Source organism: Mixophyes fleayi, chromosome 1 (assembly GCF_038048845.1).
Source record: "Mixophyes fleayi isolate aMixFle1 chromosome 1, aMixFle1.hap1, whole genome shotgun sequence".
NCBI lineage: Eukaryota > Metazoa > Chordata > Amphibia > Anura > Limnodynastidae > Mixophyes > Mixophyes fleayi.
This window is the reverse complement of record NC_134402.1, coordinates 419,423,895-419,439,193: the sequence shown is the minus strand read 5'-3', so window position 1 is coordinate 419,439,193 and position 15,299 is coordinate 419,423,895. Positions and strand designations below refer to the sequence as shown.

General features: G+C 39.5%; 1 protein-coding gene across 2 annotated transcripts in view; it reads left to right on the top strand.

Moving 5' to 3' along the window:
• The first annotated feature begins 668 nt into the window (after positions 1 to 668).
• The window catches only part of GPBP1 (GC-rich promoter binding protein 1), a 28,112-nt gene continuing 13,481 nt past the window's right edge, over positions 669 to 15,299 (top strand). The window contains exons 1-2 of one of the 2 annotated variants that reach the window (XM_075183289.1): positions 669 to 828; positions 12,880 to 12,999. In XM_075183289.1, coding sequence (XP_075039390.1) covers positions 12,937 to 12,999 — 63 coding nt within the window. In that variant the 5' untranslated portion in view covers positions 669 to 828; positions 12,880 to 12,936. Of the gene's footprint in view, positions 829 to 1,008; positions 1,200 to 12,879; positions 13,000 to 15,299 lie in introns of those variants that run through there. The other variant, XM_075183280.1, reaches the window with a different exon arrangement.

Below are 15,299 nucleotides of genomic sequence, written 5' to 3'. Positions count from 1 at the left end.
GATGAGGTGGTGACATGTGGACAAAACCACGTTAAAAAAGGGCGCTTGCGTCGGGAAGTAACGCTCTTCCCCTGAGGAGGCCTGGGCTATGGCCCAAATGCATGACAAGAACCTTTTTAACACCTTAAGTAGCTTGATTTGATTAGAATGCATGAGTATCATGCACGGGTTAACTTGTATCTGTATCTGTATACATCTATATATGTATATCTAGGGGCCCCGATGCCCTGCTTTGCCCGGGGGCCCATAATGTTGTTAAGATGGCCCTGCCTTAGGTTACATGATTAGCTCTTTTCACAAAACTTTGTTCACATTATTTCCTTACTTATCACTTCTTTGCTTTTATTCCAATGTCTCGCTATGGATTATAATATTTGGAACAGAAAGGTTAATTAACATCACTTATTTATGACATCTTATGTGTAGATCAGTGTGAACAGCAGCTGGAGCCAGACCTGAGTTATGTATGTAAAGTATGTGCTCAGGATAGAGTCCCTGTCCTCCTGGCTGCTCCTCCTTCTCCCACCTGGATCTCCCTCCCCACTGCGTTACGTCACACGTCCTGCAGCCTGGTTGGTCGAGATAGATGACGTCATCCCGTAGGAAGGCCCGGGATCCCCGCCCCACTGCGTGACGTCACACGTCCTGCAGCCTGGTTGGTCGAGATAGATGACGTCACCCCGTAGGAAGGCCCGGGATCCCCCCCACTGACCGCAACCGCACGCATTTTAACCTCTTCACCTCCAGATGGCGCCGCCCGATTGCCCCAAGCTGTACGGCTCCGCTCACAGCCCGTGATCGGGTGGCCGCCAGGCGTCGCAAAAGCAGGTGACTAGGCGGGATGAGTGGTGATGCATCTCAATGTCTTAACTCTATAGGTCGATATTAATGTGTATGTTACTAGAATGGAAACCAGACAGGCATCTTTATGGACAGCTAAGTCTTGGATCCTCTGCCGTCGGTGTCACTTGGAAGTATGGGTGTTTTTCGCAGCCAAAGCCCCCAAACTTAGGCGGCCCCGGCGGACGCCTGCTAGAATACTTGCATGTGTCTTGTGATGCCTCGGGTCGCATGAAACACTTTCCGCCCAGGACGGGTGTCGCCCCCTCTGTGCTGGGACTCCAGGCTGTAATGGCTGAAGTCACCTGGTGATACGTCCCGTTCTAGCTAGTCCCATAACCTCCTACCTGGAGCAATGTGTGAGTAACACTCACCTTTATTATGCTGCCTCCTCCCTATGCCGGGGGGATCTGATTACTGCAGGGTCTGTAGGTCGGGGGTGTCTGCGCCAACTTCTGCCGACTCTCTTATAAGTTCTCTGTATTCTGCATATATCGGTTAAGGGAACCTCACATGCAGCTTCTGCCATGAGCTGAGCACTGGCCTGCTCCCAGCAACTATACTGAGCAGTATGGTGGTGTCATATATTAGGTATTCTCTTTGATTATTGGCTATCATTACGTGCAAGCTCCCTATGAACTAGTACCAGGCTTACCATCGTAAAGAAAAGTGATTTACCGGGGTAATCCTGTATAAGAGGCCTGCAGTCAGTGCAATATTTACTTTTTACTTTACTTTTGTGTTGTATTTTTTATTGTGGGATTCTAATTCCTCTGTGGATCTATAACTTTCCACGTTTGTCCCTATTTTCAGTCATGTGTGTGTATATGTGTGTGTGTGTGTATATATATATATTTATTTTGGATAAGTTCTCCAGTGACTAATAACATGTTTGAAAAAAAACCACCCTCCCTCTCTAATCGTGCATGTGTTAGTGCTTGGTGGTGTTTGTAGTTGTGCTTTTATAGTCATTTTGTAAACAATAGTTTGCTGTGGTTAGTCGGGGAATTGCAGTAAACTGCATGGTTTTTCCCCCTGGCCATTTAAGATGTATGTAAAGTTTCTATCTTGGCCATTGTGAAAATAAAGTATTATTGTATTTTGCTCCCTCCTTCAGTGCCTTTTCAAAACTAGTTTTTTCCTTTTAATTAAAATTGAGATTTCATGTATGAGTGATACTGATAAATATTTATAACATATGACAATACACTTGTTCCTACAGTTGATGCTTTGATCATTGCGTCAGAAGCCCCTTTGTAAGTTACTAACTTAAGTTAAAATGTAGTTGGCTCAAGCACAATAAGACTCACTTTGTAATGTGTAAAAATAAATTAAAAATAAATAAATCGCTGTGCTTTCTAAGAGTGGAGTCAGCTAGAAAAGCACTAGTGTTTAAATTGCTCCATGTGGAAGTGAATAGTGCACGCACATCCCCTGCCACAAGAGTGCGACTAAGATCTGAAAATGCAGCATTAGAGTGTTTCTCCTCAAATGTGATGAGTGTTCTCCAATCACTTTAGTGCAGGGAGCGATGTCAGTGCTATAAACACTAGTGTTTTTTTTAGCTAGAAAATCGCTAGTATTCAAAGTGGCTGTCGGATAAAAGCCCAATACAAGACTATTTGTTAAATTAGTAAATATTTATTACATTTGGAAGCTTGATATATGTTAAGAAGTGTTTTATTTCAGATCTACTACCCTTGTTTTCCTTAATAGTTACAAAATACATTTCTTCCCAGTAAGTTAATTTAGATATATTTTGCTTACACCGTAGAGCTGTTTAATATGTGGACAGGATAAATTCCATGGCTTTCTGCTGTTATTTTATTGGCGGTTTATTTAAAATCCCTTATTGTGAGTAGGTTTGTTTTTTTTTCTTTGAATCCTTTCCACTTTCTTTCACATTTTTAAGACTCATTGGTTTCACCAGTAAATTTATAACTTTATTTGTACAGTTCAGGAATAAGCCTGATGTCAGCACCAGCAGTTTATTTACATTCTATGTAGAACACAGTGAAGTCCTACAATACATAGACCTTCATCTGGTAGTTGACCAGTGGTTAAATATATTAATAAACAATATTTAAAACAGATTTAAGCATAGATGACTACTTATGCAATCAACATCAACTGCCTCTACTTATTTATTTTCTTTGTTAAAGGACTACTCAAGGCGGAAAAAAAGTAACAAAAACACTAACTTTTGGGAGCAATTTATATTCATGTCCATGTCCATAGATGCACAAGTTCTCTGGATCTTTAAAACATCCTTTTTGCCTGTTAGATTTCATCCTACAATGTACATTATTTTTTCAATCACTATCCAAAGGTAAACGTGTGTTTATTTACCACCCCCCCCTCTACTTCCCTACAAATGTGCCCAATCCCTCCATTGTACAGGTCTTCACCTTGCACTTAGTGTCCCGTTGTAACACTGCATCCACAATTGGCTCATCAGCCAGGTGAGCAGTAGCTTGCACTGCTGACAGTATGTCCTTCCCATACCTCTTCCAGTTTGTAGACATGGGGTATTACTGCCGAGCTGCACGTCTCTTATGATGGCGTTCTGCAGTTTTATAATCGTAGTGCTGCTGTTATACTCTTAGAGGACTCCATCAGTAGAGTGAGCAACTGATTAGGAGTGCAGTGTTACTATAAGAGAGAGCAGAGGCCAAGAGTAACCTATTACAGGGTTAGGGTCAAATAAAGTAAAATAATTTTTAACTGGACAAATCACACATTGCTGCTGTCTGTGTTTAGTCTACTTATCCTGAGTCAAGTCCAGTCTGACCACTTCGGTAGGGTGAGAACTTACATAAGTATTGTGTGCAAGTCTTCATTTATTCATGGCACACCCTAACTGCACAAATGCATCTCAGTGGATGTATGACTGCTGTGGTTTGTGTTATCCTTGCAGACACAATGCACCAAACTGGCAGTTCTAGTCTCGGGAAAGTTAATCCTGCCAGCAGATTTTTGCTCTGAGCCTTTCGCCAAGGCAGCAATGACCGATGCAGCTAAGATTAGATATTTATGTGTTTTTACGTTTTATGCAGAGATGGTTTATGATCACTTTTACATTCCTCCTCACTTCTATTGTGCTTGCTCACTGTCGGATGACCTCTCCCTTTCCCCTAATAATGTATTTTAAGAAGTGTCCTCTCTTGGGCCCACCAATGTTACCTAAGGGCCATTCTCTTTGCATTCGCCTCAAAAAATGCAAGTGCAAACAGTGTGTGAAAAAGCATGTAAATGATATGCGGTTCACATGTAGCTTTCCCCACACGTTTCTATAGCTCATTCATTTTGGTGGTGTTTCCTATGTGTACCCTACATGTATAAGCCCAATTGAAACAAATTGGGTAAGCTCTGTACATTAAATATATGTAGTGCCCCAGAGTTGCTTTCCCCACCGAAAACTACCAGCCCCATAAAGAAAATTGCTCGGGCTCTTTCCAGGCCCCTTGGGCTGTGGGAACCAGGGTATTGATGAATACCTCAGCTCACAGCATTGTCAACTCTCTGGTCCCAGAATAATGGTGAAATGTAAATTATTAAATATTCTTGCGCTGTGTAACATGGTGACACTATATAAACAATAAGAGGTCCGTAAGACCCTGTTCCATTACACTTAAATAGTAAAGAAATAAATAAAGCTGACACATATGTTGAACTATTTGTTGTTTAAAAAAAACTCCCCAACCTTGTTCATCAGTTTATAAATAAAAGGAATTTTTTTTTTTGTATTCTGAGAGAAATGTCCTTAATTTGCAATCCGATGGGAATTCTTAAATTGTACTCAAATGGGAAATTCTCTTTATTTGTATTCCAATGAATCTTCTTGTAACCTATGGGAAAATTTAAACAAACAAATTCAGTAACTGATTACTGTCAGCCCTGTTGCAGGAACTGTATTGATGAAGACTTCCCTTAGCCTCTCAGCCAATCATGAGTTCTATCGCTTGCTAGTCATGATGTGATTGGTTGACTGTAAGTCTCCCTGCTTTGATTACCTATCTATGGAAATTAATTGACACACTATTGATGTGGTTGGGGACACCATTACCAATGCAGTGAAGCTAAATTAATTTCAGTGGCCCATTTATTTCAATGGAGTTAAGATGTATTGCACAACTCCACTGCAAAAAAAAAAGTGCAATCCAGGTGTAACCACTCATGTTAACCCCTGCTGGTTATGTACACCATACACTCCCATAGAGAGAAATGGACATTTTTATTTTTAGAAGTACAGTGGCATGCTTTGTATGCATTGAAATAGAGTGAGCAGCATAAAAACAACACTCAAGTATGATTGCTAGTTGGTAAGACACAAGAATAGAATGGCTTTACTTGTTGCTTGCGGTTGCATGTTTTGCACAGTTAAAAACACAAGTCGGGTGCAGCATTTAAATGACAGTGGGTAAGAATGAAGCATGCTTGAGGACTGTAGATTCAATGATTGAGGGCTCTAGCCATGGGTGGTATTCAAACCTGTGTTGTGTAGATACAATGGGGCCGCTTCAATGTGGCCACGTTAGTCTAGGCAAAACGTGGTGCTAATGTTATCGTTAATACGGTAATTTTAACCCAGTTTCAAGCAAAAATCAGCTTTAAAATTACAGTACTAACATAATAGTGTGCAGGCCGTGTTATTCCTAGTGTAATGCGGCCAAATAGAATTGGGCCCCAATGAATGCAGCTTCCGGGAGGATTGATGCACTATCCATCCATATGATTACCACCTTCACTGATGCAGGCATACATCTGGGGGACTTTACCCGTAGTATGTGAAGGTTTTTCTAAAGTGGGACCCCATTATAATTACATGACAGATGCTTTGACCACCTCCTTGGTCATTAATGGTCATCTGACTGCTTGTAAGCAAATCTGACCATTGCCTGTATTTTATCTTCAACCCAACTGACAACTCTGTAGTACACTATAGGTGGAAGCAAAAATGTCGCCTACTGATGGCCATGAAATGAGCTAAACCATAGGTTTATTTCTTCTTAAAATAGTTAATGAGGATGTGAAAATTGGACAAGCCCTTCTTAATCAATGCTGTCACCCAAATATAACAAGGGTAGTACCTTGTTATCAGAATGGGAGAGCCAGCTCCAGAAACAGCTCTGTCCATAGTGCTTCAATATGGACAGTGTACGGTAGAAAAAGACCATTTAAATTAATGCGCCAACTTTCCGATACGAGTGACAGTCAAGGAAAGGACGCTTCCTATTTATATGCAGGGGTGCTGGTTTGATAAAGGGCTGTTCAAAGGTGGAGAACTCAGCTACCTTGTGACTCCAGGGATTTAATATCATCGTGACCTGACCACATTTGACAATGTTGTTGTTTGGGGGTTAAATTGATATTTTGATTTTAACTGCTTTGTCTACTGTGTTGAAGTATAAATGATTCAAAAAAAATTGTAAATGTTGAAATAGCAAAAGTTCTCTTTATTCTTTTCCATTGCATATGCAATGGCTTGTATTCAAAATGAAACAAGCAGCCTTCTCCATGTAAGACCACAGATTATATAGAAGTAACCCCACCCCTCTTACATACGTCACTAATCACATCACATACTTTAAAGAATATACCTCATAAGGACAAAGTTGGTTATATATATTCTTTACAACCTCATCATTGTACATAGAATTCTATGTCTAAGCAGGTCAAAAGGCATATGTGACCTCTTACATTCTTCGCTCTATATAGCATTACAACTGGTAACAATTTTAACTATGGGTAGATGCCCATTGTGGGGTATAACATACAAAAATAATTTAACCCATTGCACAGAATTCAGAAAGAAACCGTTTGACCATACAGATTTTACACACATCAACATTGTTTTATCCAACATATATTTGTACCATAATTTATTCCATTACAACTCTAGTAAATGTTTTGTGGTGGAGGAAAAGTTCTTTCTTCCAACATTGGCAAAAGTTTGCACTTTTACAAACATTTTCCTATAATTACTTTAATCGAATTGGAGAGCCATTTAAATGGATAATTTTTGTGTTTTTTCCTTTTTTGTTTTTTTTTTTGTTTTGGAAAAGTGATCAGTAGAAATATCATAGTCACTTTGATTCTGTCTTCAAAGCAGACTTTCTTGTTTTGAGGGATATGTACGGTAAGACGCGCAAGTCATAGTGAGCAGCTTAGTGTCCCTACATTCTATGCACAACTCGCCTATTTGTGCATTGTGAAATCTTTTCCAGGAAACAAGTTATGGTAATTTGTGACCAATTCCTATTAATGACGCTACTAGTTCCGTGCATACCGTATACATCTGGAACCTGCCCCTTCTGTCTAGAACATCTTGGTTTTTAAGAGCACAAAGAATTTAAATTGGGCAGATTATTCAGTTTCTGAAAAACTTCTTAAAGTATCGTCGGCATTTAAATTACTCAATTTGTAACTGCCAAATGTCTTATCTCATTATTATTTTTATAAAATAAGAAACATTTAATATATATCAGGTTTACCATTTCCTTTAATTACCCCTGTTATTATCTAGAAGAATCCATCAATGCATTTCTCATAGAGTTTAGCTATAACTTACAACTCCCCAGTACTCTTGAGAGCATGTATCCTTCTATTTTATTGCCGTGTAGTAATGCATAAGAATAGGACTATAGCCCCTACTAGCCATAAAACATGGTGCCTAATGTATCTTACAAAAGCAGAAGACATCTCTGGTGATTTAAAGATACAATTTCATCCACCAATCTATATATAATTCCTAATATGGCTTCTGAATGCTTGTATTTGCTTGTTTTAGAAACCTTTTTAGAGTTGATACAATCAACACTGTTATTGTAAATCATGTTCTGCCACTTCTTGCCCATGGAAAGTGAGGGCACAAGCAATTGATGTCTTTGAAAACTAAGATTACAATCTAGAAATCTAAAATTGATCTGAATTATAGCGTAATTAATCAGTACAGTATAATCAGGAGAGGGCTGGCAAATTTTACACTGAGGCAAGACTCAACTCAGCAGCCTATTAAAGGGAAAAATATGCCGGTTACCCAGTCCAAGGTAGCCCACTATGGGATCGGCCTGGGGGGGGGGGGGGGGGGGGGGGCAGATACTTCCCAGCCTGCTCCTGAGTATAATCTCTTCCCAGTAACATGTATAATTGTACAGTTAGCAGTATGAATTTTTATTGATTTCTGATACGAGTCTCCATTATTTCTCAATCTAAAGATAGTAACACTGTATCAATCATTATGGGACACTTGTTACCCCAATGATTGCTAGTTACTAGTGTGTAAAGTTTTCCATAGGGTAAAATATAAATAATATAATAAACCTAGTTCGTGTGATATGTTGAAAAAATAACAAATCCCTATTACCCGCACCACAAATGTTATCCCAAACATGCGGCTTCTCTTAAATATAGGAATACTAAAAATGTGTATATAAGTTATGATGGACATATGGAATGTTGAATAATGTTTTGTGTATATATCTATAAATTGGTCAAACTTTTTATTTAAACTTTGGAGCATGTTACCCACTGTTCAGTATAAACTATACTGGGCCAGTGCAGGCAGGGGAGATCTGTAACTACCAGGGCTTCCAGTCACACAGGGAGATACTGGAAGCTCTACATAGCATTCACTTTGGGGTAAGGAGCGTTTGTCTTCAGCTTACATTATAGGGAGCCCATCAATTAACTGACAACTGGTAACCTGTATAAGGCCCAAAGTCCGCAGGGAATTAATAGACTAAATATAGATTAAACTCAGAAAGCTCTGCATCCAGGTAACTTTAAATAATTATGCTTTTTCCATTGCTGCGGCGAAATCATGAGATGGACAGAACTGAGAAAATACTTAAAAGTAAGAATCATTGAGCTTTGTGGGTGAAAAAAAAATCTTTTCAAATATATCTAAGTGGAACCTAAACAGAACCCCACATATTTATCAAATTTACTTTCATGAGTAAGCTTGGTTATGAAATTGTCTAAACAAACGTATGGGGGCATAACTAATTTTTATATTTGCTTTGAATGTCTTAATGTTTGGATGGACATATTTTTTATTTACTTGTGATCATTGGGACAAATAACATGATTTTTCTGACTTGCCGTTTCTTAAAGTGATCTTAATACCTTTGTAGTTGCTTGTGTTACGCTGCCCTGGGCTTGGCGTGATTGCTAAGCCTGGTTACCAGCAAACACTGGTTTCTCAGTCACATTACACTTTGGTTGGATTCCCCTGCTCTCTGCTGGTGTGAGGTCATTAGAACTTCCATATTTAAAACAGTTGCCAGTATTCCCAGGAGTGGGCGTCCCAGCAAATTCACTCAAAGATCTGAACAGACTTTATAATGCTCAAAGAAGTTCCAGAGAACCCAAAAACAAAACCCTGGGTGCTACAAGCATCTCAGCATGGTCAGTGTTAAATGCGATGATTATAATCCTAAAAAGATTGAACCGCTATGGCTATTATGGGAGAATAGATAGGAGAGACCCCTTACACTCAAACATTGAGGTATATATATAAGGTTTGCAAAGTTACATCCAAATGAAACACAAGATTTCTTGGCAGATGAAACCAAAATTAATTGGTATTCAAGATGCCATGTTGGGTGAAAAACTAAATATAGAAACATAGAATTTGATGGCAGATAAGAACCAATTGGCCCATGTATTCTGCTCATTTTGTTTACCTATGGTATCTAAAACCCTATTTGATCCTTTATTCTTTATAAGGATATTCTTATGTCTATCCCCAGCATGCTTAAATTGCTCTACTGAATTGGCCTCTACCACCTCTGATGGGAGCTTATTCCACTTATCCACTACCCTTTCTGTGATGTAATTTTTCTTCATATTTCGTCTGAAGCTACTTCCCTCCAGTTTCAGTGCATGCCCTCGTGTTCTAGTACTTCTATTCCTTTGAAGAATTCTTCCCTTCTGTACCTTGTTCAAACCCTTGATATATTTGAAAGTTTCTATTTGTGTTCCCCCATTACCTTCTCTGCTCTGAACTATACATATTAAAATCTTTTAGTCTTTCCGGGTAAGTTTTGTGCTGTAGGCCATGCTCAATTTTAATTGCCCTTCTTTGTACAGTATCTAATGTATTTATATCCTTCTGGAGATATGGACTCCAGAATTGAACACAGTATTCTAGATGAGGCAGTACCAATGACCTATACAGTGGTATTATTACTTCTTTCTTTCGACTACTGATTCCTCTCCCTATGCAACCAAGCATCTGACTTGCCTTCCTCATTGCTTTGTTACATTGCTTACCGGCCTTTAATTTGCCTGAAATAATGACTCCTAGATCCCTTTCCTCTTCAGTAGTTTCCATTATTATGCCATTAATACTATATTTAGCCTTTGAGTTTTTGAGACCCAAGTGCATGACTTGAATTTTTTGGCATTAAACTATGGTTACCTTGACCATTCCTCTAGTCTATCTAAATCATTTTTACCCCTCCTGGTGTGTCTACCCTGTTGCATATCCTTGTGTCATCTGCAAAAAGGCATACTTTCCCTTCAATACCATTTACAATGTCTTCAGTAAAGATATTAAAAAGCATTGGTCCAAGCACAGAGCCTTGGGGTACTCCACTGGTAACCTTTCCCTCCTGTGATTGCACTTCATTTACTATAACTCTGTTTTCTATCCTGCAACCGAGATCTGATCCATTCAACCATCTTAGAATCTAAGCTCTCAAGTTTATTTAACAGTCTGCGATGTGAAACAGTGTCAAATCTTACTAAAATCTACATACTCTACATCTACGCCCCCCCCCCCCCTCCCTCCAGTAAATCCATGCAGTTTGGGATCCTGTAAGTTACTGGATTTGAGATATTCTACAACTCTTTCTTTTAAGAGTGTTTCCATCAATTTCCCTACTACTGATGTAAGACTCACTGGTCTGTAGTTGCTCGCCTCTTCCTTGTTCCTACTTTTGTGCAGTAGGACTACATTCGCTCTTTTCCAGACCTCTGGAATTTCTCCTGTAGCTAGTGACTGATTGAAAAATTCTGTTAATGGTGTTACCAGCACCCCCTTAAGCTCTTTTAGTATACATGGATGTATCCAATCTGGCCCCATTAATTTATCCACTTTCAGTTTTGAGAGCTCTGTTAGGACCTTCTCCTCTGTAAATGGACTTGTATCTACCTCATTTTTATGAGTATACTTGCAACTTAACTGTGGCCCCTTCCTCACTCTTTCAGTAGTGAACATTGAGCAAAAATAGTTAAGATGATCTGCTATTACTTTGTCTCCCTCAACAAGACCCTCACTCTCTGTCTTTTAGTCTTATTATTCCTCCTTTTATTTTTGTCCTTTGACTTCTATACCTAAAAATCAAAAAGTTTTGCCCCCTTTACCTACTGACTGGGCCGTTTTCTCTTTAGATTGTGCCATTGCACATCTGATTACCTTCTTAGCCTTCTTCTGTCTAGCAGGATGCACCTCATTGTCTTCATATTCTGAGTCTGCTTATATTTCCTGAAGGCCATCTTTTTTTCTTTCACAATACTTGCTACTTCTTTTGCAAACCACACTGGCTTCCTTTTCCTTGTTCTTTTCTTAACCCTCTTGATACAAAGGTCTGTTGCTTTAAGTATTGCACTTTTTAATTTTTCTCACCTCTACTGCTCTCCTTTCAACTTCTTCCACTCTGCTAAAGAGTCACTTACACAATTTTTCATCTCTACAGAGTCAGCCTTCCTAAAATCTAACACCTTAGTTTTTGTGTGGTATGAGTCGGTCTCTGTCTTTACACTAAACCATCCAGCTTGATGATCACTGGATCCTAGGTTCTCACCCACATCGGATATTCTGTCACCATTTGTAAGAATAATCGCCACATAAACCCTCATACCAGTCATGGAGCGGGGTGATGGAAGGGTGGTGGTTTGGGGTTGCTTGGCAGGCACAAGACCTGGGTGCCTTGCAATCATTGAGTCCACCATGAACTCCTTTTTGTAAAAATGTGAGACCTCGGCCAACATTGAATTGTGCAAGCTTACAAAAATCTTAAGCATATTGAATGGTTAGAAAGAGAAGTCCATCCCTCAACCCCATTGAGATGCTACAGTGGAGATCATAAAGCCGTACTACCACCTAGTTAAAGATTTTAATAAGGCGCAGTTCGGAGTAAGAAATTTACCTGGGGCTCCTCCACAGGACCTGACATAAGGCTTTCGGTTGGTCCAACTGTTCACACCCCACTCTATTCCAGCATTTTAAAAATGGAAGAATAAAGCGATTTACCTTTTCTGTATTGCATTATCACCAGTGCCTTAGGAGCTACGGCTAGGATAATTATTTTTTTTACATAGATAGTAGTACACCTTTAAAGAGAGAGCTGTGCAAAAACCAACAGCCTCAAACATCAATGAACTGAAGCAGGAATGGGCCAACATTCTTCAAATATGGTGCAACACACTATTAGACTGATGCTAAAGGCTACAAGCTGGTTACTGGGTTGGGAGGTTGGGGTGGGGATGGAATCGGCAACTTTATAACGCACAATGTAACGTTTCTCCTTGCACTGTATAGATGAACATTTGGAGCCATTATCTATCTGATTTTAAGACTGGGAAACATTAGAAAATATATCCTCATGTTTCTTGCCAAGGGATATAATCCTCCTCTAATGTGTGAGAAGGGAAAGAATTGATGATTATGGTGTCTGGTTCCTGGGTATGGTGATAGCCATGTGGTAGTCATTGTTTGTGTGTCCTTTTGTTAAAGCATTAAACATAAATAAAAAATAAATTTGCGCTCTGCGTGCCGTATAACTGTTGCCCACAAGTGAACACTGCAGAAAGTTTTGCTCTTGAGAAATTCTGCTTATAAATTAGGCAACTTTTAGGTGCTATTATAATTCCACTGTTATAGAAATGCCTTGCTCATATTGCTTACAGTAAACAACGAAAGAAAATAAAATCCATGTTTGTTCATCTAGAGACACAGTACTGTTTGTTTGTTCCATCTGCACCTGCATTTTGCTATACCTTCTAATTTTGTTTCATTAAATCTTTTAACAGGGACTTGCAATGAGGTGTTAGAACCTTGTTTCACTTTATCCAAGTGACTTGACCTAAATGGCGCAGCATGACTTTGCTCCAGCCTGGCTTAATTTCCCTACACCGCCATCATCCACAAAGGTAACTCTCTGCCTTGTGCTCATAACCTGGTGTCTGAGAGACCGATCTCTGGTGGGATGGGAAACGAATAAAGCGGGAGAATATATACTTTATTGTTGTGTCCTCAGGGTAGTTACATATCCGTCAGGGGAGGGAGGGGTAGCAGTAAATTATTAAAGTGTCATTGTAACGTCGTCCTATAAGAGATCTTTACATCTATCTATCTTTTTTTATTGTGACCAGGAAAGTAAATGTGAAAAAACTGTGACTGTTTTATTTGTTGTTGTTTTTATTTTCTCTTTGGATAAAGACGTTTTGTTAGTGAGATTGATTGCACATGGTAGGCACCCGGGATCAGCCCAGGGTGGCAGGATTTTAACACTCATACATAGGAGGTATGTGGGAAAACAAGGACAATAGTAGTGGTTTAGTTGGCTTGTCCAACAGTTTGTAAGAAGCAATGTAAAGTAAGCATTTCTGTAAAGACTTTATTTAGAACTTTCTTAGATCTTACTAGAAATCGCTACAAATGGAGTTGGTGTGCATCTTTTAATTTGCTTTGTTCCTCTTGTTGGGTAGGGCATCAAAGCAATAGAGCAAGATTTTCAAGCAGTTTCAGTGGCTAGTTAATTAATGAGTTGCAAACATCATAATCCAGCAATGTATAGAATCTTTTGGTTAAAAAAAAAAGTGAATAGGCTAAGTTGATTCTGGTACTAACACACTGAAGCCTCAAGTGCAGTCTGCAGCTTTTAGATGCCCTGTTTAGATGAACTGCCCATAATGGAGCATGAGCAGGTAAAGGATACTAAACACCATCATTGACATCGTCAGATATGAATCATGATGGTAAAGTATGGTCAGTATTTCCCTTAAATTCTGCAGCTGCTCTGTTAAAGGGAAAGTTCTTCCTTTCCGTTCAATTACAAACTGTTGCCCCTCCCACATCTGAAGGATGGGATTTGGTCTAGGTTACAAGCTGACCCACTTAAGCTGCTGTGACATTGCTGGCCCTGTGTAAATCAACCAACCTACTCCCGCAGGTTGTCTAACAAGCTCGGGTTCATTTAGGTGCAACATTTGCACGGAGCCACAGCAATCAACCGGACACGTTTTCATCGTCTTATTTGCGCTATATAGATAAAAAGTAAAAGCTGATTGTTGGCAGTGGTTCTATGCAAATTGTGCACCTAGATGCAAGTTGGTACATTTGATCTGCTCCACCCTAAAGTGGTAACTTGCTGCACAGTAGTGATATAAAAAACACTCCATTCATTTCATTTCAGCTTCAGAATACATAGAACTAGATATATATATTCAATGTAGACATGGACTTCTTAATCGGTCTTACCTGCCATTTGTTACAAATATGGGTGTCCCTGCTAGTGAACCCCCGTTTACCAGAATCTGAGAGCTGGATCACACGTCTTGTACTTGTTTTCCCTGCAGCGACATGGGCAGTGCAAGCGGTCTATAGCGATTCCATAGCACACTACGGGAGCGTTCTAGATGGACACTGTCCATCATCAGACCTGACTCTCAGATTGAGGTAAACTCTATGACCCTGCAGTGTTCTCCCCAGCACCTAATTCCTGGGTGCTCCACCCGGCTGTATTTACTTGCCACCTGAATCTTGGAGCTAAACAGAGTCCTATTATAATAGAATAAACCATTGCTTCTCCTATTAGAACAGGCACTATGTGAGCACCACAGCCAGCAGTGTGTGTTAGACCACTGACCACCAGTCTGACCAGTCCTGTCGGGTGTGGGCAAAACCCCCCCAACATTTAATATTATTGCAAAGTATTACACTGCCCCCACTCGGCTGGCAGAATGTTCTGTGGAGAACACGGCCCTGTCCACTTGCTATATGCCAGAGGTAGTATTAATTAAGAATGTTAAGTAGTGGCTTTGTGTGTTTTTTTTTTTTAAAGGATTGGAGAAAGTGGTGCCGAATATTGTAATGTGTCTTCTTTTTTATATTTTTTTTGACATTTTGTTTTCATAGTCGGGCTCTTTCCATTTATTAAACCACAACGGTCTAGGCAGAATTAGAAGTGACAAAATACTATACAGAGGCCATGACTGGCTATCTTGTATGCATACTCATCAAAGCAAGTTTAACCATTTTATTTATTTTTATTTTTATTTCTTTTTAACCACTTTGTTAATCTAGGAAGTAAAATGGTAATACTCACTAGGCATTTAATGGGACTAGAGACATCTAGGGCCAACCTATTGAATTGAGAGGATGCTTTGTCATTAATATTGGATCACCCTACAGAATAGTAGCCTCCTCTAGCTGTGGATAACAGTCTCAT